This window comes from Anolis sagrei, chromosome 4 (genome assembly GCF_037176765.1).
Source record: "Anolis sagrei isolate rAnoSag1 chromosome 4, rAnoSag1.mat, whole genome shotgun sequence".
Classification (NCBI taxonomy): domain Eukaryota; kingdom Metazoa; phylum Chordata; class Lepidosauria; order Squamata; family Dactyloidae; genus Anolis; species Anolis sagrei.
In genome coordinates, this window is record NC_090024.1 from 155,018,907 (window position 1) to 155,045,644 (window position 26,738).

General features: G+C 39.5%; 1 protein-coding gene across 1 annotated transcript in view; it reads left to right on the forward strand.

Annotated features, from left to right (window-relative positions):
• Positions 1 to 883: 883 nt before the first annotated feature.
• The window catches only part of LOC132774089 (vitellogenin-2-like), a 29,050-nt gene continuing 3,195 nt past the window's right edge, over positions 884 to 26,738 (forward strand). Inside the window, exons 1-34 of the mRNA XM_060773843.2 lie at positions 884 to 945; positions 1,082 to 1,102; positions 2,531 to 2,551; positions 3,665 to 3,685; positions 4,318 to 4,338; positions 4,695 to 4,849; positions 5,508 to 5,783; positions 6,604 to 6,762; positions 6,946 to 7,094; positions 7,807 to 7,957; positions 8,069 to 8,220; positions 8,384 to 8,561; positions 8,704 to 8,829; positions 9,187 to 9,390; positions 10,372 to 10,589; positions 11,745 to 11,842; positions 12,840 to 12,964; positions 13,098 to 13,199; positions 13,541 to 13,654; positions 13,741 to 13,918; positions 14,123 to 14,201; positions 14,595 to 14,774; positions 15,505 to 15,625; positions 16,643 to 16,817; positions 16,921 to 17,009; positions 18,532 to 18,659; positions 18,898 to 18,949; positions 19,678 to 20,628; positions 21,377 to 21,427; positions 23,080 to 23,190; positions 24,722 to 24,907; positions 25,011 to 25,153; positions 25,946 to 26,084; positions 26,192 to 26,300. Coding sequence (XP_060629826.2) covers positions 906 to 945; positions 1,082 to 1,102; positions 2,531 to 2,551; positions 3,665 to 3,685; positions 4,318 to 4,338; positions 4,695 to 4,849; positions 5,508 to 5,783; positions 6,604 to 6,762; positions 6,946 to 7,094; positions 7,807 to 7,957; positions 8,069 to 8,220; positions 8,384 to 8,561; positions 8,704 to 8,829; positions 9,187 to 9,390; positions 10,372 to 10,589; positions 11,745 to 11,842; positions 12,840 to 12,964; positions 13,098 to 13,199; positions 13,541 to 13,654; positions 13,741 to 13,918; positions 14,123 to 14,201; positions 14,595 to 14,774; positions 15,505 to 15,625; positions 16,643 to 16,817; positions 16,921 to 17,009; positions 18,532 to 18,659; positions 18,898 to 18,949; positions 19,678 to 20,628; positions 21,377 to 21,427; positions 23,080 to 23,190; positions 24,722 to 24,907; positions 25,011 to 25,153; positions 25,946 to 26,084; positions 26,192 to 26,300 — 5,023 coding nt within the window. The 5' untranslated portion in view covers positions 884 to 905. The remainder of the gene's footprint in view (positions 946 to 1,081; positions 1,103 to 2,530; positions 2,552 to 3,664; positions 3,686 to 4,317; positions 4,339 to 4,694; positions 4,850 to 5,507; positions 5,784 to 6,603; positions 6,763 to 6,945; positions 7,095 to 7,806; positions 7,958 to 8,068; positions 8,221 to 8,383; positions 8,562 to 8,703; positions 8,830 to 9,186; positions 9,391 to 10,371; positions 10,590 to 11,744; positions 11,843 to 12,839; positions 12,965 to 13,097; positions 13,200 to 13,540; positions 13,655 to 13,740; positions 13,919 to 14,122; positions 14,202 to 14,594; positions 14,775 to 15,504; positions 15,626 to 16,642; positions 16,818 to 16,920; positions 17,010 to 18,531; positions 18,660 to 18,897; positions 18,950 to 19,677; positions 20,629 to 21,376; positions 21,428 to 23,079; positions 23,191 to 24,721; positions 24,908 to 25,010; positions 25,154 to 25,945; positions 26,085 to 26,191; positions 26,301 to 26,738) is intronic.

The following is a 26,738-nucleotide window of genomic DNA, read 5'->3' on the forward strand; positions in this document are numbered from 1 at the left end:
TCAAAATGTGTGTGAAATTGTACAAATCAATGCAAACTATAGCATTCATCTCAACCCAGTGTATCTCCCAGGCATAATGATTTGACTCAGTCCAGAAGCAGCATGAAAAGTAAAGTAGCACAAGCTCCGACCCAACCTTACAATCCTGGTGCCCCCTAAGATCTTTCATGATTTTTCTTTATGTCATTGAATTAACAATAAACCCCAGTGCATTTACTTGAGAGTAAGCAAAGTGGCTCTTTGGTTTTTGCTGAGGTTTGGTTCCCATTGTATACAGTGATGCACTAAAATAGTAGGTTCCCTTTTGGATATATAATCATCAATGACTTGGATATTCTCAAGTCATTGATGATTGAATCAATGGATTCGGAATCTGTGAATACAAATGGCCAATATCATTCATAACATAACACCATGAAATAGAAAAATAAATATATACATGGACTATGCATTGGGGTGTCAAGCACCAGCACAGCCTCTCTGTGGTTATCAGTTAGGTAATCGTTTGCAACACATATTAGGTCAGATTAACCAGGACAAAGTCTCCCTCATCTAAAATTATCCCTTTAACCATGAGAAAACCCAGTAAAAATCCTTTATATTTTTGTTTCAATTAAAATGTTTTCTTAAATTTATAAAATCATTTCATGAAACATTTCAATGAGAACCATGAAATGATATATGTGGGATAATTGCAAAGAAATAAATTTGTAAAAGGCGAGGTAGAAATGGGTTCTTTATCTGGAAAATTAAAAAAAATCAGATCATTTGCCAAAAAAATGTTTGCTGAAAAGAGATAAAATTTTACCTGAATCAGCAAAATTCTGGTCAACTTAGATCACGTGGGGCTCCTCGTCTGTCTATAAAATGCCCTACACTTCGGAGGGCAGTCATTCGCCTTCACCATGAGGGGAATCGTCCTTGCTCTTCTGCTCACCCTTGCGGGTAAGTCTGCCTTTGCATTTACTAAGATCCTTCTGGAGAATTTTGTACATTATAGCCAAATTGACATTTGACAACTTAAATTTCTTCTCTAATGCTACAATCACATTAATTAGTGTATGCAATTTCTTTTCCACAGGGAGCCAAAAATTTCCAAATAGTAAGTCCATATAATTATTGATTCATGTAACTATTTTTTATGTTGAAAAATCAATGTTACTACATTTGTTGAAATGACATTGGAGGCATAAGAGTTGAGCCGGTGAAATCTGGGCACCTAAAAGACTATACCTTGCAAGATTTAAACCTTGCTATAGGTAGTTTTAGAACTGGTGTGACATAGTGCTTTGTATGTAGGTCTAGGACACTAGGAGAACAGGGTTCAAAGTTCCATTGGGCCTTGAAAACATACTAGTCTAGTGGCTCCCAACCTGTGGGTCCCCAAATGTTTTGGCCTTCAACTCCCAGAAATCCTAACAGCTGGTAAACCGGCTGGGGTTTCTGGGAGTTGTAGGCCAAAATACTTGGGGATCCACAGATTGAGAACCACTGCACTAGTGAATCTTGGAAAAATCACATTGTCCCAGTCTCAGAGGAAGGATAAGGCAAATCAGAACAAAATTCTACTATGAAAATTCCATGATATGTTCACTCTTGGGTTGTCGTAAGTCAGAAATGACTTGAAGGCACACCATTTCAGCTGTAGGTGGTCTTGCACACAGTGCAATCTCATTCCCATCCACAGTAGGGCGATGACAACATTGATTGACACTGCAAGTTGTTGCAACCATCCTATGGAATCCTAGTTTGGAGAGGCACCAACACTTAACTGCAACTCCGATAAGCCCTTGCCATTTGGCCATCTTCATTGGGATTTCAGGAAGCTGAAGACTAACACATCTGGATAACCAAGAATTCCTTATTCCTGAATGTTACCTAAATTCTAAGCACTAACTAATTACTGAAAAGGAATCCTTCTTATCAATTGCCTATTTTTAGTAGCAAAGCCCAAAGAGGCTCAAATATTCCTAAATGTGGTAAAGCCTCATTAGTTTTGCAGCATTTTGATATCATGGGACATTGTAGTTTATAAAAAGATAGTTAACGCTTGTATCATGAATATAAACAGACATACAGTATTTTTTTTAAGTGGGCCCCTATGAAACTTTCTTCCAGATTAGTCAGGCCCCTTCTATATTGCCATATTAAATAGAGATTATCTGATTTGGACTGGATTATATGGCAGTATAAACTCATATAATCCAGTTCAAATCAGATAATGTGGATGATCTGATTAGATAATCTGGATTATATGGCAGTGTAGAAGGGGCCTCAGTTTCTGCTTCAACTTTTAAAAAATCTACCAAGTGAAATTTGCAGCACTGGGTGCTTATGCGTTTATTAAAAGCAATGTTTGCAAATATTGTAGATTTTTGTATTATTCTTTATGGAACTTGTGGAAGGCTTTCCTTGTTCTGATATGTAGAATTATCTAGAAGATAACTGAAAAGAAATATATTTTACCATTAGGAGGTTATACTCTATTCTTGAGCTCCCATTTTAACCTGTCCAATTTCTTTCCCCCCAGGAGGCCAGAAGTCCCAAAACAGTAAGTTCTCTAGGATTTCAATAAACAATTGATAAGACATAGCAAATCCTCAGCATATGTTTAAAAAATTGAGTAATTAATTCAGGACCATTATTTATTCATTGTGGTTACATACATTTGCACCTCTCTCAGACTTTTGCACAGGTAACCTTTGCTGAAGTGAATCATATAGTAATAATGTAATAACCAAGTAGTATTATTTAGTGGTTAGATTTCTTATTAGTTCCCTTCCTCATGTCAGGACACCAAAATCAAAAGAGGTTGTTAAAAATCCACAAAGGGGGAAGAGAGGGGGCTTAAACAGCAGTTCTTGTCTCCCTACTTATCAAGTGAACATCAAGAAACATCTCTGTGCTTCTCTGCAGTGCCAGAGCTCATCAGATGTCACAGGGCTACTTCCGGTGAGGCTCCACTGGGCTCTGTGTTGGAGGCATGCCAACAGCACTAAGAAGCAGATTCCAGAGGAGTCAGATGTACACCTGACTCCACATAGATCAGTGGTTCTAAACCTGTGGAACCCCTGATGATTTGGCCTTCAACTCCTAGAAATCCTAACAGCTGGGAAACTGGCTGGGATTTCTGGGAGTTGTAGGCCAAAACACCTGGAGATCCACAGGTTGAGAACCACTGACACAGAAGAAGCCAGAGAGATAGTGGGAAGAAGCCGGGGAGAATGGGAAAACGTGGGATGGTTTCCCATTATTCATGACAGTATAGTAATGGTAATGTAGTGATACACTTTACCCCAGCTTCTAGACCTCAATGTGATGAAGTCCTTAGTGTCAGGACTAAACACCGAGAGAGAAACAGGATTTCCAATATCTGGAGGCACTGATGGCTAATGGTCTCCATGTTGGAAGAGGGGCTGCAATCCAGGTTTTACTCAACATGAATGCTCCAAGATCCTTAGCCTACATATTTGGGGAATGGGGCTCAATACATTGTTTGGAGTAAAGTCCCGTGTCTCTCTGGTGTCTACAACCTCGATGGGAAGGACTGCACAGGATACACTGCAATAAAATGGTGCAGATTCTGCTTGTATATTTTTCTAGTTAACAGACCGGATCCTACTTTTACGTTCACAACATAACCTTTTCAATTTCTTTCTTCTAGAAGGTCAAATTCCAGAAAATGGTAAGCCTGTTACTAATTTTAAACATTGTTAGTGAAACTGTGTATGAGAGAGAAATGGGAGAAGAAGGGGGCGGGGGACAAGCTTAGTTTCTGTGGTTTATTTACTAAAAGAATAAGATGCTAACCTGAAAAGTCTCAATCAAAATTTTACAGTGTTCTTAGACACTTGGTCTACGCTTTTCCCCTACCCCTAGCAATGCAATAATGCTGGCCTACTAGGGTAATGTTCACTACAAATGCTGAACATTATTGTTCATTCAGTGAGCATCCGCAAAACCAAAATGGAGTTAAATGAGGCCACTGAGAAATCAGCGGAAGCCAGTTTGTGAGGATTCTAGAAATGGTTTCAAGAATATAATGGTAAAGATACAGGAAAGTCTCTACAACCCATTCAGTTCATTTGGGATTAAACCAACTCAGCAGATGATCAAGGAAGAATGTCCCTTGGAAATGAAAAGGGAGCATTGGAAAGAGAATGGAAGTATTCTAAAAGAGGAGGTGGTTGGCTAGTTAACCTGAACAGCAGCACTCTCGGGAGGAGGGAGACCACATCCCACTAGTATATTTTACACTTAAAGGATTGTGTTTTGCTATTCTGTCTAGATGGTAATTTTCCAAATTTCTTTCCTCAGGACTCGTCACCCCCAGACCCAGTAAGTATCAGTAACACAGCAAATTAAAAATTCTCCCTGGGACTTTGTCTGAAATGATGTTTTGAGGACTCAGTCCCTGAGAAATGGGAATTAATTGGAATGGTATAGAATGAGGCCTAAGAGACTGGACCGGAAACCAGGGAGCTCCAGAGGAAGCATGCCTCTTTTTGTTTCCTACTTGACGTGTAGGCCATTGCATAAAGAACTAGCCAGGATTTAAAATTATTTGTTAAGTAATTCATCCATTAAAACTTTAGCTTAATCATTTGATTGCCTGGTTAAGGTCTTCATTTCATATAAGTTTGCAACCATTAAGGACAACAGGTGTAAATGTTTCTTTGTATGATTCTTTGCAGGGATAGATTTCCCGGAAGGGAGATCACAGCAATACAAATATGAGAGCACTATCTTGAATACAGCCGAAGGAGAAGATCTGGGACGATCGGTTCTAAAGATGACAGCTGACGTATCTGTCTTTGCAACTGGTCAGAACAAGGAGGTGGTTTTCTCGGTAAGGAGGAAGCTCTTTGGTATAACCTTCAGGTTCATTCACTGCTTCAATTGAAGGAAAAGTGGAGAACATTTGAAAGAGCTATAGAAACAAATGATTGCTCTATTTCTACAATATAATGTACTTATTTGAATCTGAGGCACCATCAAGTGTAAGTCACACACTAATTTCAGCACCACTAACCAGAAAAAAACATCCTTTGATTCTAAAGGTATCTTTTAGATAGTCTCATATCTTGTGTTTCAGTTCTCCTGCATATGCGAATTTGCTTGCATTATTTATTTATTTACCACATTTTTATCCATCCTTTCTTAACCCCAAAGGGGACTAAGGGCAGCCTTAGAAAGGCAACAATTCAATGCCATACATTAATATATCAGTGAATAAACAAAAACGTTAAAACCAAACCCATTAAAAACATAGCATTAAAACATCAATTAAAGTCACATGATCCAAATCGTATTCCAGGGCCAATCCGAGTCCTCGTTATATTAATCTGCAGTCTTATATTGTATTTAACTCCCTGTTCTCGGTCTCTTTCATTATATTTTGTATTTCTGGAGTCATGTTAGACATTCAGCTATTGGCTGAAGTGCTTAATTGGGGGAAAATCACAAAATGTCATATCTCTTCTTTCCCCCTATCATTTTGTTCCCAGATGTTGAATCTTAGAATGGGAGAGGCTGTTGGAGCCCCTGACCAGTCCGGAGATCACTTTGCTGAGCAAAAGGGCCAATTTGTCGAGCCTCCCAAGCAAGATTACAGACTGACTGACTGTGACCTGCATAACTACCGTGCTGTCTACAACAATGGAAGATTTGACGAGATCCGTGTGCCAAAAGAGGCCCCTGTTGAATGTGTGAATCATATGAGAGCAATCATGAACTTGATGATTGCAAACATAAAGGACCAGAATGAATTTCAGCTGAAAGAGGTTTGTTTGTGTTATTGATGGGATGGTGTAATCAGTAAAAAGCAAGAATGGCTAAAAGGGAAAGCTCTAATACTTAAAAGTGTTTGCAGTCATTTCTCCATATACCTCCAGCCTACTTTAGTAGTAAAATGCTGTCTGTACTTTTTGTTTACATTCAATTTCTTGTTTATGTTTTTGTCTCCAATTGTTGATCTTCAGTTCCCATCATCCCCAGCCATAATGGGTGGAGCTGAATTTCAGCTATTTGGGGGGGGGGGAATTCTTCCCCATCCCTTGTTTCAATGAGTAGTGAACTAACACTCTGCTTATCTGTGGTGGTTCCAGCATTTATTTATATGTATACTACCAATTTTTCTCACCATGAGGACCAAGACAGCTTTTAATAAATAAAAATAAGGATTGAGCTACATGAAAGGTCTAAATTGCCAATTTGGATGTTCATTTAAATATTTTGTGACTAAAATGTCTAATTGATAAGTGAAGTTTCTAGATGGAAATCTTAGACCCTAATAATCTGATCCCAGATTTCTCCCCTTAGTATAAAATCAAGACTAAAGGCCAATCTCTGTGCTTGGGGCCAATCAAGTAACTTGCCAGGTCATTTTCTCTCCAACTTTCTAAACTATTAGAAACAATATATAGCATGAAAAAATTACTGTAACATAGAAAATATTAAGGAGAGAGAGAGAGAAGAGTGACTCTCCACTGTGTTTCCTAGTGTTAGTTTCATTCTGCTCTACTTCAATTGCATACTCAGCCACACACTGTTTGGATGATATTTGTGTATCCTCTGATAATGTGTCTTCATCAATATTTCCAGGATGGCATTGCGGGTGAGTGCCTGACAAGGTATTTCATCACAGATGACAGGAACAAGTGCTCCACAATCACCAAGACCAAGGACTATGGCAACTGCGATAATAAAGTCCAGCGGACCATTGGAATGTCTTACTTCCACCTCTATCCAAAATGCCCACTGGTAAGAACAGCTCAAATATATTTGTTTGTGTGCAAAAGTTAAATTATTCCACTGACTTTAACAGAGATGTGGGGTGGGATTTATATCCTTCTATATGAGCTGCTAACTCTAAAGCATCAGCCATGTTAGTCTTTCAACCCATGCGAGTTGTACTCACAAAAGGTTCCGCTTTCTGTCATTTAGAAAAACACAATGGTTCAAGGAACTTCAGCCTTGGTCATGAAGCTAAAATGTAATGGTCCTATAAGCACGATTTCTCAAGTTGAGTCTGAGGATGTATACCGAGTTTCTCCATTGAGTGAAGCCGATGGTGCTGGAGTAATGGTAGTCAAGTAAGTTGGGAAGTCCACGTGTTCCCCCCGCCCCCCAAAAGGGTATATATGTAAGTTTAGTTCCACGTTGGCTTAAGTCAATTTGTTTTATAATGTTTTATTTTATTTTAATGCCACTTTTCTCCCATTAGGGACAAACCAACATTAAAACAATACAACTGAAACATTCTGAAATACAAAAATCAAATAAGGGATAAATGCAAACCATTTAAAAACATTACTTTGAAATAAATAAAATCAGAACAATGCCTCCCCATTGCACCCTTTTAAACATTTAAACCCTCTTCCCTTGAAGAAATAAACAAATTAGCTTTAAAGATATCTGAGGGATTCCTGCAGCATCTTTGATCCTGGGAAAAAGTGTTATGTATATTGGCTCGCAGGGTTGCCCATGCCATTCCTTCGTGTTTGTAATAATAATCATCATCATCATTCAGTACAACAGCCGGCAGAGTGATCTTGTCTGCTGTGGACTCATCTTGTTGTGTTTCTAATAATAATAATAATAATAATAATAATAATAATAATGACTGTTACAGAGATAACTCTAGCATCTTATGAGTGGCTACATTTCCATTGGGTCTATGGGCTCAGCAATGCAGTCTGAAACTCCTTGATGTCATTTCTCCTGACTTTCTCAGGGAAAATCAGAAATGAGAGACCACAATTGATTCCATCCTCAATGGCACTCTATTTTCCTCTTTCCTCTCAGGCAAAAATTGTACATGGTTAATGAGGCTGTTAAACATACCCCACCACAAACTCAGGCACAGGAAGGTGTTGAAGAGAAGATTGTTAGCATTCATTATGAATTCCCAGAAAATCCACCTGAGATGGTGAACATTAAAGATGCTAAGAAACAGGTAAAAAAAAACAAATATGTTTCTTCTTTTTTTACTGACTTTCAAAAGAATGTTTTGATGGCCAACACTGATGATATACTGTCTCCTCTTTGCTTTCCGCTCTTCTATCAGGCTGAGGAAATTCTGAAGGAGGCCGATCGCTGGGAAAACATCCCTCTAGAGGCTCTCCCCAAGTACATAGACCTTAGCCAACTGTGCCGTCGTTTGACTGTAGAGGAGATGAATGTCCTTTACAAGACAGTTGAGCACAAACCCAAAGCCAGGTATGTTGCCTAACCAGCATGCCCTGCAGAGCACTGCCTGAGCACCTGAGAAGTGCCAGAGATGGGAGTCTCAGAATCTGCCCTCAGATCTCTCAGTCAGGACTGCTCTTGTAGAAAAGAGATCAGAATGAATCTTAAGGATGTTCTCTTCTCTCCTTTGCAGACATCTCCTGCTGAGTTCAATCTTATATGCAGGCCGTTACAACCCGATGAAGTTCCTCAAAGAAAAACTGATCAAAGGCGAACTGCAGAAAATGGAACTTTATTGGCTCCTTCCCATAATGTTCCACACTGCCAGCCCGGATGTTGCTAGAATAGAGGACACAGCTCGCCTAGCAGCCGTGAGTACATGTTAAATTGGTGCTCCCTACAAGAATGGACGATATACATTGTTTTCAATTAAAGCAATGGAGTAAGCATTATAAAAGACACATTGTATATGAAAATCTGGTTCCTGGATTGACTGCTTTCTCTAATCCACAGGAAATTCTCAACCATGTTCATAGTACTGGGCCATTAGTGCTTGAGAAGCTTGTCATGCTGGCATATGGAGCTCTAGTCTCCAGACAATGTTCTCTGAGTCAAAATTGTCCCAACAAATTGCTTGAGGTATGTGGTCCTTATTTTAGGTGAAGTTGAATTGTACGTGCGTTAACCAAAGAAGAGTGTGCTTTCCAGAGCCATTGAGGAATTGCTTAGGCTTGCATATTACCAATAAGAAGTGATTTCTTGGATCCCTGGGAACATTCCCAAGTGTGGTCCAGACCGGAAAAGTCACTAGTTTCATCTAAATCTCAGCCTTGCTCTGGTGACTGTTTAATGCAGGGCCTCTCATATACCACCCCAAAAATGGTACTTGCAAATTATCACTCAATGTTTTGCCATAGGGAAAAGACAGCCACATATACTGCATTTCTCAGATGAAGTTGGAATGATCCCAATTTTTGTGTTTGTTTCTGTTTGTAGCCCATCCACAACCTCCTCACTGAGGCAGTCACGCACCACGATGAAAAACGCATAATATTGGCTTTGAAGTCTATTGGCAATGCTGCTCAGCCAGCCAGCTTGAAATTAGTGAGACCCTTGGCCGAGACTGATAAATACACCAAAATTGTCCAGGCTGTTGCTATCCGAGCACTGATGAAAATCGGCAAACGGGACTCTACAAGGGTAAGTGGAACAAGAAAGACTCCTGAAGGTATTAGGAAGATATTATGTCTTCAGATGCGGTTCCAGGTGCAACTCCTCCCCATAGCTCAAACCATGGTTAGGCTGCAATTCTGAATATCAGAAATTTGTTTGAAAAGAAAGGAGAAAGGGAAAAGAAAGCAGAGGGTCTATATTGGAGGAAATATTAGGCAAGATGATTATAGAAAGAAGGAATGCTGCCTTGGTATCAGGAGGTGGAGCAAGTAGGTGGAGAAGTCTGCCTTGGTTGCCCTCTTGGAAGAGCATCTAGATGGCCACCGAATGACCAAGGGAGCAGAACTCAGTGGAGTGCACAGGTTTTCATGAGACACTTATGGAGTAGGTATTTGAAATGTAGTCACACAGGATACATCTGTTTCTGCCAACCACTCCTACCTCAAAACTGTTGAAAACAGTGACTAGGAGCCTTTCCAAACAGATCCTATATCCGAGGATCTGATCCCAGGGTTGTTGTTGTTGTTTTTTGTTTTTTTTTTGGCTTTAAACTGGATTATATGAGTCCGGACTGCTAGATAATCTGGGATAAACAGAAAACTTGGAATCAGATCCTGGGATATAGGGCCTGCCTGGAAGGGCCCTAGGAGGCAATCCATACTGTAGAAGTATAAATGATTTGCAAGTTTTTAATTGCTGCATCTCCATCCTATGGAATCCTTGGATTTGTAATTTATTTTGGCACCAAGGCTCTGTGACCAAGGAGGGGAATTATGTCCCAAAACTACAAATGCCCAAATCCGATAATACTGAGCCATGGAAGTTTATGTGGCCCAATAATTCCAAAGTGTGGGTGCAGCTAAAGACACTGTTTATGCTTACTGTATCATCTCCTTATAGGAGCTATCTGCTTCTCTTTCACTCCAAGCATGTTACTCATTTTTACAACCTTCGCAAAGATTGCAGGTGTTAAACATAATAACCATAAGACATTTCCTTTTTCAACAGGTTCAAGGCATTCTCGCCCAGATCTATATGAACTCTTCTACTCCTATTCAAGTTCGAATTGTGGCTTGCATGGCCATCTTTGAAACATACCCAACTCTCCCAATTATCACAGCTGTCGCTAAGGTTGCATTCAGAGAGAAGGATTCACTGCTTTTCCCCTTTGTCTACTCTCAGCTGAAGGCTTGCTCCAAACTCAGGCTTCCAATGTACTACAATCTGTAAGTTGAGATGCACCTTCCACCCTCCAATGCTTTTCAGTCAAATCCCCTCTTTGATCCCCTCAGTTGCTCCTTCTTCAGTTGCTCTGAGATGACCCTGACATCTCTTAGTACAGACTCTGTCCCTTGAGAGGTTTGGCACTGGACAACATGAATATCCACCTGGAGAAGTGGTGATACAAGCAAAGGGGGATCGGCTATTCTCCCATCAGAAACTGCTTCTGTATCCCAGTGGTTGGCTATTTAATTCTTAACAAATATCCTGTTTCATGTTCAGGGAGACTTAAGGTGCATGCAACACTGGCTTAGCCTACTAGTTCAGGGCCCTTCTACATATGCTTTAAAACCCAATAGTAACCAGTTTAAAGGGGGTAGGTGGGGGTGGTGGTGGTGGCTAAACAATGCTTAGCCAAAGTGCAGGAGGGATTGGGTTAAGAACTAAAAAGCATGTGTCAAAAAAGTGTGCTTATAATATGATTCAGCCTGAAAAAGTTTACATTTGCATGACTGTATATCCCTGCAGTCATGAAAAACATGCTTTCCTTCACTCCCCTTTGTGTAGACCAGCTAACAGCTGGTAAACTGACTGGGATTTCTGGGAGTTGTAGGCAAAAAACATCTGGGGACCCCAGGTTGAGAACCACTGGTGTAGACTGTTCCAGTGCACATGTGCTTTTTAAAAAACCGAAACAGCTGAACAGCTGATCAGGTTGTCAAGCGGACACCCAGGTGGTTCAAGTGAAGCACAAATGGAGAACAATTAGAACTCTCTGAAGCTCTTTTTCTATACTTTACAATCTTACACAGAGGCTGAATTAAGAATTGGGAGAAGACAGAGATCCAATTGAAGTTTCTAAAAAAACAAATCCCTCCATTTTGTGCTGGACCTCATATGCGCACATGTGAATCTGCTTGTGTTTATATTAAGATATTTGCATGTGCACATAGACTTAATAATGGTATTTGAGACCAAGCTTTGGTGGACTGGTCTATAGGCTTCATTAAGTGCCTGGTAAATTTTTAGGTTTTCAATTACCACAAGACTTCTGAGATGCAAACATCTATCCGTCCAAACAGGAGGGCTGGTTTTTAAGTTGTCAAGAATGTATCTATATTGTTGATTTTAATATCACCAATGGTGTCCATTTTCTTTAGGTCTTCTTATTGCCATGTGGCCTTGAAACTTATGAATACTTGGTCTGTCGAAACACATAGAAATTACAGCCACGTTGTTTATCTGAACATGTTCAATCGTAAGTATCAGATATTTAGCAAATTAATAAGAAACAAAAAATTCCCATGCAAACGAATTTCTCAATACTTTTGGTTTTTGAATTCTGTGTTATCTCATGGGTGAACCCTGCATCCTATTATTGAGAATTAATGATGTGTGTAATCAGTGTCCTAAAGACCTGGGGAAAGATACTTCTTAACTGCAGCTCCTTGAATCACCCCATTCAGTATGTGATTCTAGAACTGTAGTACCAACCTCTGTCCACACATACATTTGCAGCTATTTAGGCCACTTCCAGTTTAGCATGTTTCCCAGCTGGAAAAGAATGGGACAGAGATTAGGAGATTCAGTGAAAGATCACCCAAAAGTAACTTTTCTAGTCTCATCATCTTCTTCTTCACCATCTCCCCTTTTTGCAAATATGGGAGTCAAGACAGTTTACAATTATATATATATACGTAAACCATGTAAAAAGTAGGCATTAAAATGCAATTATACTAGTCACATCATTGTAACTATTCAGACCAATATTTAAACAGATACAATTGCAATAAAAAGACGAAAAGGATGTTATTTAGCTTGGCGGGCCATGCGTTCAGTTCAACCGATAAGTCCCCGTTCTAGAATTTTGGATTTGTATATAGAGATGGAAGAGGAAATATGGAAGTCTTACACCAACTTAATATTAGAAAATCATGGGGCTGAGGCAGATCTGCTCCAAGAAGCATATTAATTGCAACTTCCCTGGGAATGGTTGTTACTCACCTGAACAAAGGTTGAAACAGGGCAACTTTACCAAACATATCCCCTCTCTCTTTTGAATCCTATATAACAAGCATATGTTTGGGGCAGCCATGTTTGATTGACAAGGTTGTGTCAGCGAAAATATTTAGGCAATGATGCCCACTCAGTTTCTTCAAGAGAACCATGAATTGTTGTAAGCAGTCTGGAAAAGTACTTCCAAAGAACTGTAGCAGAGGTATCATGCTTCTATCTTGTGTTTGTTTTGATTACAGCTGTCCACAGAATTGGCAGCAATTTAAAAGTTATTACCATTGACCACCCCAATGGACCATTCCCCTCAAATTTCATCTTAAGCTCAGAAGTAGCTTTCTCTGGCGTAGTTTTTCAGCCACTTGAGGTAAGTATCACATTACCTTAGCACATTTCAGGAAAAAGAAGTGGGCTGGGTTCCTTTGCATATTGCTTCATACATGATAAATAGGAATGAGCTCATATCGTATCCTTTCCAAATTCTCTCTTTCTTTGAAAAGTTTACAGTGCAAGCTAACGGCATAAAGGAATGGTGGGCAAACCTCAATCGGCCAACTGAGCAAACCTTTAGCCATCAGAAGATTAAAGATACAGAAAGACAGGTAATATATTCAGTTCCTTGAGTCCACGGGCTTAAGAAAATGGCGGGTGAATTATTCCTAGATCTGTGTTAGGGGACTGCAGAGGAGAAGGGGTGGGCAAATGTCTTCCAAATGAGCAAGAAGAGATGACCTGGTCAGCTACTTGCATTTATAGCAGGGAGCTGTTTGTGGCTTGGGACTAAATTAAGTGGTTTTGGGGCATTGTTAAAACACTGTTCTCAACAAAAGGGCATGGATATTGGCAAAATGAAGATGCCTACAAGAGTAAAATGATTTTTTTTCTTTTTGGTCTTGCTTAAATGAGCATGTGACTCAGCAAGCATCATCTGTTTGATTTTCAGCTGCCAGGATTCAAAGACTTAGCCCTTGAGAATACTTTGCTTGGTAGTTCAGTCTCCTTTATGGGCAAAGAAATCATGTATTTGACCAATCAAGATGCAATACTACTTGGGAAGGTGAGCTGCTTTCTTTTTTTGTTCACAGTCTACTCAAACCATTTGTGTCATATTTTTTAATTGATTGGACGTCTATTCTGTTGTAGTTAGAGGAAGGAAGACTTGGGCCTCAAGCCATTGGAATGATTTATGAGCTCATCAAAAATGTTAATGAGCGATGGATGGTACCTCTGATTCTGGAGGTTCGATACATGATTCCTGCTGCCAGCCAAGTGCTTGATGTTAGCGCCACTAGCATTGTTATACCATATGCTACATTTAAGGGTAAGTCAGAAGATCACCAAATGTCATGAAATTTTTTGTTAGACTCCTGATTCAACACATAGTCAGTGTTTCTATGTTCGTTCTTAAAGGGGGAAAAGAGATTGTCCTTTCTTTTATGAAGGTGACAGGTTCCCTAGCCAAAAGCTGTAGACAGAGTTTAGCCAAGTCTCCTTTTACAGCCTTTACTCTTTTGATCTCTTGTAGGAAAAGAAGTGGAAAATGAAGCAGATCAGAAGAAGGCTCATAATATCCAAAAGGGACTTCATCTTGAGAGCTCATCTGGGTAAGCCAAACATGACTTTTGTATTCAGCCATTATGGTTAAATTATTGTCCCACGCCACAGCTTTGTTCATGAAAACTGAACTGTGAACCTGTTTGACATGGCCGTGCAAGGTGGAGAGGCATATAATATCCCCACAAACACACACGCTTTCATTCACACATGATGCAAGTCATAGCCAAGTTAATTTTGCACTATTGGGAAAACATCCTATGAATCCTATTCTTGGAATTTAAGAAAACAAGGGAACTGAATTACACAAGGAACAGTTCTCTGGGGACTCCAAAAATCAACCCCTTGAGGTGCTTCCTCATTCTGTCTAATGCTGGACCTAGCTCTGCTAGTTATACCAGTGGTTAAATGTCTTATATGTATGATTTCTTATTTGCTTTTAGTCTCCTAGGATTTGGAAAGTTTATGTGGGGAGTGAACAGAGAACAATCCAAACATGTTGTGGAAATGAAGGGTGAATTCAAGATACAAACCTCCATGAAAATCAATGTCACATTGGAAGCTGAGAAGTTGAAATTTGAAATGGATCCAGTCCATAAGGAATATGAGCTGGCAGTGGCAAGGTACAGTGGTTCTCCAACCCTATCTATCTGTTGGTCTAACTACCTACTATTAGCTGCACTCTCTGTTACAATGAGAAACACATACTACTTAACCATTGGATATATTTCAGAAAGAACCATAACAAGAGTCAGAGCTACAGCTCAGGGTTTTGTGCTCTTTCTCTCCCTTCCCAAAACATTGTTTCATGTTGCAGTCTTGTCTTATAGTTTTGTGGGAGTTTTATGAACCCATGATGCTTCCCTATACTTTAGTGACTTTGCCCACTACCATGCAATGGTATACTAACATATGTTCTCCAAAGTCCATATATATGGATGTACATATATGGAAATTGAAGAACATTTTTCACTGCACCATTAATGAAAATCTTTTAATTTTTCCTCTTCATATTGAAGTCATTTTAGAACCCATTTTCATTTTTTGGCGTGGCAATGAGAATTTCATTGTAGTGTGTGTGTGTGTGTGTGTCTATCTATCTATCTATCTATCTAAGAGAGAGAGAGAGAGAGAGAGAGAGATCATTCATACTGAGTTTTTTAGTTTTGGAGTAAAGTGGACTGTAAGTAAACTTGTCATAGTGAAATCAAGAATTTAGCCTGAGCTCCTGAATATTCAGAGCTTGTGGAATGATCTTGCTGCTCTCATGCCATTCATTCAGTGAGTGTTTTTCCCTTGGAATGTTCTTCATTTTTCCACAAATTTAATGGCATTCCCTGTGTATACACACAGCCATGAAGCACATGTTGTTGCAAGGCATCTGGATTATGAGAAGAAAGCTCGAGTCCTTCCCAGAAGACCTGTTGGGGATATCTTGAATGAAGAGTTCCAGTCAAGGAAAAGTGGCATTAAAGTAAGGCTCTCCTCTGTGTGCATGCATTTGTAAGCATGTCCTGTTGGGAATATAATAATTTCCTGATGTTTCAGGCTGTTGATGACAAGTCTGATAATTGATTATTATTATTTTAATGGAAGAACACATGTTTTATATTTATTTATTATGATTTTGAAAAAAATATTCCCTTGTTTGTAGATTAATTGTAGCTTTTGAGTACTCGTATAGGTTTTGTTTTAATATGCTGATGTATGAGGGAAATACTCATAAAATTAGACACTTTAATAAGAAGTCATTCATTAGCAAGCTAGTCGTTATGGCCCAAAAGCTGAAAGGACTATAATGGTTCCCATAGTATCTCCTTCTATGTCCCACCTCGGAGTTTAAGATCTTCTGGGGAGGCTCTGCTCTCGGCCCCACCTTTATCACAAGTGAGGCTGGTGGGGATGAGGGACAGGGCCTTCTCAGTGGTGGCCCCTCGCCTGTGGAATTCACTCCCTGGGGAAATTAGGTCATCGACATCCCTCCTTTCCTTCAGAAGGAAGTTGAAAACATGGATATGGGACCAGGCCTTTGGGTAATCTGGCAGACTGACAAGGTAATGACGACCAGAGTTGGAAAGGATTATGATAATGCTGAATGGACTTACAGATTTTTAGAACTCGGTGAATGTTAGCCACTAGATTGGTTTTTCTATTAGTTGTTATGGTATTAATTGATTGTTTTTAACTATTTGTGATTACTGCTGCTATGTATTTTACTTGTTGAATTGTTGGCATTGAATTGTGCCGGTTGTAAGCCGCCCTGAGTCCCCCTTGAGAGGGAGGTTGAGAAGGGCGGGGTAGAAGTACTTGAAATAAATAAATAAATAAATAAATCTGAAAGATAATCCCAAAATGTGTCCAGTGTGACTCAGCTATCTCGTTACACTGGGATTTTATTTATTCTGTAACATACTCTTCTCTTCTCCATGTACACCTTGTGTATTACTGCATTGCTCCTTATGAAATACTTACAAGACTATATTCACTGCAGCAATCAAGGCCCTCCTACAAAAAAGACACTAGAGATTGGTGTGCTGCACTATCCTTGTTCCAGACGAGGATCTGCTGGGAGACTGTGGAGAAAACAGATGATGTTGTGCCCCTCCGGAACCCATGGGTGCACTTCTTAGGTGAAAGACATACAGCCAGGCTTGTGCTGACTCCAGGTATCATCCTCATGTCACCTGAATATTCTGCTTACAGTTATATTGGTGTTTAGGATGTTACATGCATTTTCTAATGCACATGTGTGGATTGTATTCCATTCAGTTGTTGCTATGGAGAAGATCAAAGGAGAAATCCAACTTGGTCTTGGGCAATCCAGGATGAAAAGAGAGGCCAAACAGTATGGAGGAAAGGTTAGTATATCACACAGACCATAAATTATCCCATTAAGTCAAACGCAAAACACGGTACAGAGAAAGTTGTGCTGAAAGTATACCACTTTAAAGCCCCCCCCCCCCACACACACCCCAAGTATTCCAGTCCTAAATATACAGGAGGAAGCCTTATTTTCATACCATCTTTTCATACTGCAGTGATTTGAGGTATCAAATGAGTTTTATTCCTTATTTTTTTGTTTGTTTGTTTGTTTGTTTGTTTATCGTGTCAGAAGCAAACTGAAAGTACAGTTAAAATGTATTTTAAACACAAAGTTAAAAACTTGGCATTATACTAAACGTACTTTGGCCAGAAGCTGGCTACCTGGACTACTTTTGGTGTCACTATGAGAAGGTCCTCCATTGTGCATGTGGCAGGGCTCAGAATGCATTGTAATAGGTGGTCTGTGGTGTGCTCTCCTCCATACTCACATGTCGTGGACTTCACTTTGATTGCCATAAATATTCGAGTATAAGCCAACCCGACTATAAGTCGAGGCACCTAATTTTGCCACAAGAAACTGGGAAAACTTATTGACTAGGATATAAGTCAAGGGTGGGAAATGTAGCAGCTACTGGTAAATTACAAAATAAAAATAGATACCAATAAAATTACATTAATTGGGGCACCAGTAGGTTAAATGATTTTGAATATATACATAAAACTGTGATTTAAGATAAAACTGCCCAACTCTGATTAAACCAATATTGTAACCTTCTTCAATGTAAATGTGCTTATCCATCCTTCCAATAATAGTAGAGTAAAAATAATAAATGTAATAATAACCATAATAGAGTAAAATAATACATGTAATAATAATAATAATAATAATAATAAAGCAAAATAATAAATAACCTTGACTTGATAATAAGCCCAGGGGGACGTTTTCAGCCTAAAAAAGGGGTTGAAAAACTAGGCCTATACTCAAGTATATACAGTATATAAAGTGCTATATAGTGTTGTTCACCTTTATTATAATGGCTTCAGTGACAGAAGAGACTTCATAGTGAAAAACTGGAGAGAAATATTATAATTTTTTCCCAAAGAAAACTCTCCTTGTCACGATGAAGCCTTTCATGGGAATCTTCTGCAACTCTTGAACTATAGTGTTACAGTGGATCAGTGACTTTTTTGCTAGAATCTTCTAACCTCTAAACAAATACACAAACAATAATACGTTAATAATGTGTAGAACTGAAAATGTGCTTATCATCCTGTAGGAAAACTTAATCAAACAACATTCCTATAGATTTTTTGTGTTAAAAATATGTTGCCAGAAACAGAGGCCTCCTTCAAGTAGAATAAATGAGTACAGTGTTAACCAACATGCAAAAATACCTTGAGAGCTCACAGGTCTTTATTGCAGTCTGGAAGAGCACAGAAATAGAAAAAAGAAAACTAACATTACAAAACTTCCTTTTGGGAGATTACACCAAAGAGGTTTGCGAAAAGCACCAGCAAAAATGGTAGCCATCACCACAACTATCTTTTACTTCATAGGATGAGTGCCGAAATTTTGCATTTCCCCCTGAGGGCGAGAACGCTGCATGCACACTTGAGAGTGCCCCCGTTTGTGGCAGTGACGGCAACACCTATGGTAACAAATGTCTCTTCTGTATTGCCAAAAGGTGAGTAGATCACAAAAACATCCTTCTATAACAAAATTAAAGTTCCTACCATTTCCTTTACCATTTCAGTATTTATGGATTTAAGATACTTGCTTACATATTGAAACTGAATGTTCAGAAGTAACTAGAAGTTCCAGTTTTGGGTGATGCCTGCAATGAAAACATGAGTTCTCATTGATGTTATTGGTAATATCATGTACTCTTTGTTTTAAATGCTGTTTTTAAATGTTTTCCTCAGGGACAGCGGAAACACAATCACAATAGTCCATGAAGGTCCATGTGAGCAAAAGGTAAGTCACTGGCAGATACAGCCATTCTTACCAAAGGCATTCTAGCCTTATTCACAACACTAGATAAGCAGAGGTGATCTAGTCCCCTTCCACACTGCCCCTATATCTCAGGATCTGATCCCAGATTATCTGCTTATCCCTGATTATCTGGCAGTGAAAACTCATATCCTGTTCAAAGCAGATAATCTGGAATATTATCTGTGGTGTAGAAGGGGCCCTATAAAACCATTATAGTTTTTTGTGCCATCCCAATAATGAATCATGTCTTATATTAAAACATGATGTTTAATGCTGAGTGACAATCGCATTCAAGAGTCCCAGGCTGCTATCTTCATGCTTGCCTGAGAGTGAATCTTATTTAACTGCACATTTTGTAGATCCAATTCTCTCAGCTACAGCTAAACATGGCACCACAATATTTTTTGCCAGAGAGGGCACAGCCACCAGCACCATTTTTTTTCAACATGCACAAAGGTTCCTCTCCTTCCTGGATGGTTAATAAAAGGAATGGTTGAGTGGATCTTTAAAACGGTTATTAGTTACATTGTTTTGAAAGTTTGATTTAATGAATGTCTACTAATTGTATATAATCGTACTTTTGTTTATATTGCTGTATTCCATTTTATTTCCCTTTCAAAATACCTTAAGTAAATAATAAATTATTTATTTCAGAAGTTTCCTGTTGATAACAATGGCCTTTCTGTACCTTCCTCTCAATCTTACTCCAGGGTGGAAGCAAAAATACAAAGAAACCTTCCAAGCAAATCACAGATTTCTCTACCAGCTCTTCCTCTTCTAGCTCCTCCTCTTCTGAACCTCCAACGAAACAAAAGCCAGATAGAAAGCGAGATGATAGCAGCAGTGACAGCAGTGACACTAGCAGCAGTGACACTAGCAGCAGTGACACCAGCAGCAGCAGCAGTGACAGCAAGGAGACACGTCACCGTGGAGGCAAGCGCTCCCACCGCCACAGATCCAGAGACAGTTCGAGCAGCAGCAGTGATAGCAGCAGCAGCGACAGCAGTAGCAGTAGTGACAAGAGCAGCAGCAGCAGCAGCAGCAGTGACAGCAGTAGCAGCAGCAGCAGCAGTGACAGCAGTAGCAGCAGCAGCAGTGACAGCAGTAGCAGCAGCAGCAGTGACAGCAGCAGTGACAGCAGCAGCAGCAGTAGCAGCAGTGACAGCAGCGACAGCAGCGACAGCAGTAGCAGCAGCAGCAGTAGTAGCAGCAGTAGCAGCAGCAGTGACAGCAGTGATAGCAGCAGCAGCAGTAGCAGCAGTGACAGCAGTGACAGCAGTAGCAGCAGTAGCAGTGACAGCAGTGACAGCAGTAGCAGCAGCAGTAGCAGTGACAGCAGTGACAGCAGCAGCAGCGACAGCAGCAGTAGTAGTAGCAGTAGCAGCAGTAGCAGTGACAGCAGCAGCGATAGCAGTGACAGTAGCAGCAGCAGCAGCAGTGACAGCAGTGACAGCAGTGACAGCAGTAGCAGCAGTGACAGTAGTGACAGTAGCAGCAGTAGCAGCAGTAGTGACAGCAGTAGCAGCAGTAGCAGCAGTAGTGACAGCAGCAGTAGCAGCAGCAGCAGTGACAGTAGCAGCAGCAGCAGTGACAGTAGCAGCAGCAGCAGCAGTGACAGTAGCAGCAGCAGCAGCAGTGAAAGTTCTCAGATTTCCAAAAAGGTAACTATGTCACTATTACTTTGAATACAATTTGGAAATGTTAGATTGGGCAAAATCCTACTGGAAGGGCTCCACTGAGAAAGCTTAATACCCAGAAAGTAGATCAACCTGGTTTTAGAGGAGAAGCAGTTATGCTCACATGAGATAAAAGTGCAACAGTATATTTCAGTGTTCCAGCTAGCATTATGGGGAATCCTCCGTACAGACTGTTAAGCAGGTCCATGTGTTTGTTTCTTGGTGTTCAAAAATCATTCAGTAGAATTCAGAAGCTGATAATGTATGTACAGCTTTCTTCCATAAGTACCATTTTGTATCTATGCGATGCCATTGGAAATCAGCATGGTGGATATTCATGTCACTTGGAGGTGTTGGCATGCTAGAGCAGCATATGGCACAGTCTGTTGGAAGAAGTCCCTTGTTTTCTCAGTCAGAAGTTCACACTGATGTTGCTGTTGTGGTCTTGCTAAATAGCTTTAGGCTTGTACTTTTTTCATTATATATAGCTACACTGGACTGCATTATGTAAGTCTATACTGACCATATACTGCAGTTTCAAATTGCAATTATATGGCAACGTAAATAGGACCTAGTTTAAAGAAATATCAGTACTTCAATTTATCAAAATTAGCAGCTTTCAGTTATCATTGAGAAATTTATCTTATTGTTCTTTGTCATCATTAGATCTATCAGTGGAAAGGCAAAAGAGCACTCTCATTCATTCAATATTTTTTTCTCTATTCTTCTAAAGGGAGATCGAAAAGAGATTTACCGGTTCAGTTTCAGATCAGTCAAACAGCAGGTAAGATTTTTAGTTCAGTTGATTAGGTGCCACTTGAAAAAGTTAGAAAAAGTTAGCCAATATTTCTGCCAGGAAACGATTACAAAACATTATCTGTATTTTCTTATATTGATATTGCACTTAAACTAATAGATTTATCTGACATACTAGTTCACCTTTCCAGTTATCCGCACCATTTCTCTATGCTGCTATCAATCCCAAACTGTAATATTTTCCCCTTGGTCCTCTTATCCAATGTGTTTTAAAGTGCTGCCTTCTAATACCAAAGTTGGATTTGTTGGAAGAGTGATTTAACACAATCATGGTTTCTTCATGGCATAAATCGGGGAATTCGGTTCTCCGTAACTATGCCAGTTCGAGAAATCACAGAATTATAGGATGGAATGGTTGTAGTTTGTGTAGCCTACTGGATTGATGGTGGTCTACACAGAAGTAAACCTCATTGATTCAGTGGTTCTAATCTACTTGGGCCTAACTGTGGGACATTATACATAGTTATGATGATGGTCAACATGGAAGTAAACCTCATTGATTCAATGAGTCTAATCTACTTGGGCCTAGCTATGAGACACTATACATAGTTATGATGATGGTCAACATGGAAGTAAACCTCACTGATTCAATGAGTCTAATCTACTTGGGCCTAATTGTGAGACACTATACATGGTTATGATGATAGTCAACGTGGAAGTAAACCTCATTGATTCAATGAGTCTAATCTACTTGGGCCTAACTATGAGACACTATACATAGTTATGATGATGGTCAACATGGAAGTAAACCTCACTGATTCAATGAGTCTAATCTACTTGGGTATAATTGTGAGACACTATACATAGTTACAAAAAGGTAACATTCCCAACCCCATGCTGTTAATGCTCTTCTTTAGTGTCAGCGGTGGGTAAACCACCATGCCCATCACTCCATTGCCACACTTACAATTTGCAAGGTAGAGTATTCTTAAACTTTAAATATCTAAATGTTGCCACCATTGTTGGTAAAATGAGGGTATCCCATGGACACTTAAAGGCTATAAAGAAAATCCACCTTCTACAAATGTGAGCCTCCCTCATTGTTCAGTCTGGAGTTTGCCCTGCATAATAATAATAATAATAATAATAATAATAATAATAATAATAATATTTCTTACCCACCTCTCCCCATGGCTTGAGGCGGATTACAGAACAATTAAAAGACATAAACATTGCAAAAACATCACAAATACATATATTAAAACGTACCTCTCTAAAAGCTACACACCAAAACGTTTCTCTATAAAATACATATTAAAATACACAAACAGAGATTAAGCAAAGGACACAGAGATAAAATAAAATGAACATCAATTTAAAATCCTCAAATGAAGAGAAATCTTTACAAAATTTAAAATTAAGGAAACCAAGAAAACATGGTAACCTGGTCAGCTATTGAAAGTGAATACTTAAATTCCCCATAAGCAGATAAAGACAGAGAAATAAACCAGAGTTTAAATCAGATTATCTGGCATCACTTCTTGAGATACAGGGAAGTGCAGAAAGAGCCTTAATAAAACTAATAATGCTACATAATAATTCATTTTATTTCTTACTCGCCTCTCCTTAAGACTTGAAGCGTGGCACAACAAGCTTTAAGGGTATTTTTGATTTTTGCAGTGGACCAAGGAAACTGATCGCAAACAGAGGCCAAGGAGCAGCAGCAGCAGCAGCAGCAGCTCCTCTACTGCAACTTCTAGCTCCAGCAGTGAGGAAGATAGAAATATTCCGGTTAGTACCATAACAAAGTAGAGTGTAAAGACTCCAGTCTATGGGTTGCCCTTTTGGACCTTTTCCTTAACAGACAGCAGGTGTAGCTCTAGAATAAGCTGCAAGTGGTTAAATCAGCATTGATGGTTACATCGACTGGGGTGAGAGGATAGCTTCAAAGGCCTGGGCAAACAATTACGTGATCTATGCCCATTTCTATGGACCTGTTCTTCTTCATATTTTGCTTGACCCCAAACAAGGCAGCTCTGTTAAGAAGATTCAGCTGGCTTTTGATATTAACTGGACTTGTAACATAGGGCATTTCCAGACAATACCAAAACATGGGATTAAAAAGAGCAAGTTCCCACACAGACCTGCTGGTCCCAGGATTTCTTCCTCAGCCACCCTCACTGGCCTCCCTTCTGTGTCTTGGGATAAAATGAGAGGAAGACAAGGACATCAGTCGGATTTTAAAATATATATATATATGGTTATGCACTGATCTGTATATGTGTACATTTATTTCTTTCATATCAAAAGCATTGCATAAATTAGTATAAAACTGATAAAAATAGAAGGAGCACAAGTGGCTAAATATTTTTTGACCAAAAACGGGCAACAGCAACGACATTGTCTGTAGCCTCCAACAATTCTTCCTCTGTACATGAGGCAGGTTATAGTGGACAAGACTACAGATGTAGAGTTGTCTGTTCAGCTCCACAGTCACACAAGGTAGGGGATTCTTTTAGGTAGTGCCATTTTGCCAGGTTGTCTTTTGATCTGCCCACTCCACTTCTGAATCTGTTCAGTTGCCCATTCTTGATTTGCCCCTGGAGGAAGACCCTTGTGGGGGGACATCCAATTAGGATTTCTTGATGTACATGCCCATATAATAAATACAAGTATTTTTTGCATGTGTGCATATGAGGTTCAGTACATAACAGAGTGAATTTAAAAAAACTTCAATCAGATTTCTCCCTTCCCTAATTATTTACTAAAGTTTTGTTTAATATTATACAGTGTAAAATAGAGTTTCAGAGAGTTCTGATAGCTCTCTGTTCGTGCTTCCTTTAAATCAGCAGTGTGTCTGTTTGACCGTCCAATCAGCTGATCGGCTGTTTTGGGCTTTATAAAAGGGACATCAGCTAGAGCAGTCTCCACAGAGGGGAGAGAAGGAAAATACTGATTTTTGGAATGCAGGGTCACACAGACATACGGCGATGCATATCTTTTGGGCAGAAACAGGATAAAAGGGGATCAATTTCTCCTTTGGTTTCATTCCATTGTAGCGATTCAGAGCGCATTTAGTACTGACGTAGTCTAGCCACCCCTCTTTTTAAAAAGGGGAATTCCTGTATTTAAAGCCCTATCTGGATGGACCCTTAGAGAAAATATCACGTGGCCTAGTTTATTGACAGAAGTCATCTGTAAGAAGACAGGTTTTATATCAATCTATTTCAAACTGATATTCCTACTAATGAGTACATTCCCATTCAAAGCGACAATTTTTAAAAGCATCAATCAAAATATTTTTCCTCTTTTCTCCTATTAGGGAAAAGGGACGGAAGTTCTCAAAATTCATATTCGCCTCATCCGTCGTGATGCCAAGCCAGATGGATCTGACATTGTGGTATTTAAAGCTCCCAACTGGCTAAGATTGATTGCGACAAACATTACACTGCCAGGCAAGCCATTTATCTGCTGGGAATCTGGAATGGTCAACCCTTACAAAGCCAAGGTAAGTCCCATCAGGTCATCCAGGTGATCCCACAGAACAAGACAACCAGGGGTGAGTGATGTATTTGAATAAGTTGTATTTAACATTTTTCTCTTCCTCTCAGTCATCTTTGAAGGCAGGCCAGGATTGCAAGGAATACGAGGTCACAACTGAAGTGGAGACCGGTTGGTTGGCTGATCATCCAGCAATTCGTTGGAAACTTGCATACCCCAGGATCCCTTCCACAGTGTCTGACATTTTAAAACCGTGAGTAAAAGCTTTGTTTATGACAGAAAACAGAGTGTTAAGGCTCATCCATAAGGGGAAATGTCTTTGAGAGTCCCAAATTTTGTTCCTGCACAAAATGATTTGTGGAAATGGGTGGAATTTCATTTCTGAAATATCTAGATGTATCATGTGATCAGTGGGGGAGGCGGGAAGAGAAAGTGAAGGAAATGAGAAGGAAACCTGGGATATTTTTTAAAAAGGGTGGATCATATCTCAGAATATGCAGGAAAAAGTTTAAAAACTGGACTTGAAACAGTTGATTCTTTCAGAAACTTTTTCTCTCTTCTGGATCAGCCCTTGTCCCCTGAGTCCTGCAAGAAATCAGATGGAAAAGGCATGTTTCATTCCTGTAGTCTCCTGAAAAAAGAGGCCCTTTTTCTGATACAAGTAACTCTTTTGAGAATGCAGATTAGGCTTGTGGTGACCCCAACTCAGACTACCACTTGTACCCATATTCCAGTCAGTGTCCTTACTACTGATAGGGAGATATCTCCAGAAGTGTATGGATTTCTAAAGTAATATTGTCCCACATGGAAACTGACATATTAACTGTGGGTTAATGAGAACTCTCAGAACCTCTGAGCCATCCTGAAGGGTAGCATTGATGGCTGGGAGTGGTAACCAGGGGTACTTTGTACTTTTCCTGCATGTCAGGGTATTGGACTGGATGACCCATGTGGTCTCTTCTAATTTGTACATGTGGGATTCACCTCTGGTGTCTCTTAAATTAATTAAATTGGATAATGCGATTCTTCCTTCCTTTCTCAACAGGTACAATGAACTAATCCCTGGAATGGCATACATGCTGGGACATTCACATAGAATTGAAAAAAACCCCTCTCGAGAATTTTCAATGGTTCTGGCTCTTACCACTCCACGCAGCTACGCCATGGTCACGAGGATGGAAGGGGTCAGTTATCCCAATCTATGCCAAAGTATCAGTGCATGAAAACTCTGAAGGGAAAGACAGATTTTTGCTATGCTTAATTTTTAATCATTTTTCATATTTCTTTCCAGAATACTCTCTATAAAGAGGACCTCATGCTTCCATTTGAAGTGTCGCTCGATTCTATCAAAACTTCCAAAATCATTGATGTTCCATCAAGAGTCCTTACCAGTCTGAATGGTGAGGTTTTTACCATTTCTACACTCTTTAGCCCAAGGGTGATCAATCTGAACCAGGATGACAGACAGTGAAAGCTATGGAAATTATTGGTAGTGGAGGATCCCCTTCTTTGCTTTAAGCCATTTAGTATGAGAGGAAGTCCTGATCAGTTTCTCCTAACATTTTAGTTTATTTCTCTGAAAAGATTTTATAATTGTACCAAGCAGTTCCATTACCACCATGATTCTGTAACTTTAAATAACAATGGAGAACTGAACCCGAACCATAAAATACTACTACTACTACTACTACTAATAATAATAATAATAATACTTTATTTTTGTCCTGCCCTATCTCCCCAAGGGAACTCAGGGGGGTGTAGAACAGAAAAAAATGGCAAACATTCAGTGCCAACAAGACGTGACAAAACAGATCAAATCATAAACAATAAATAAACAT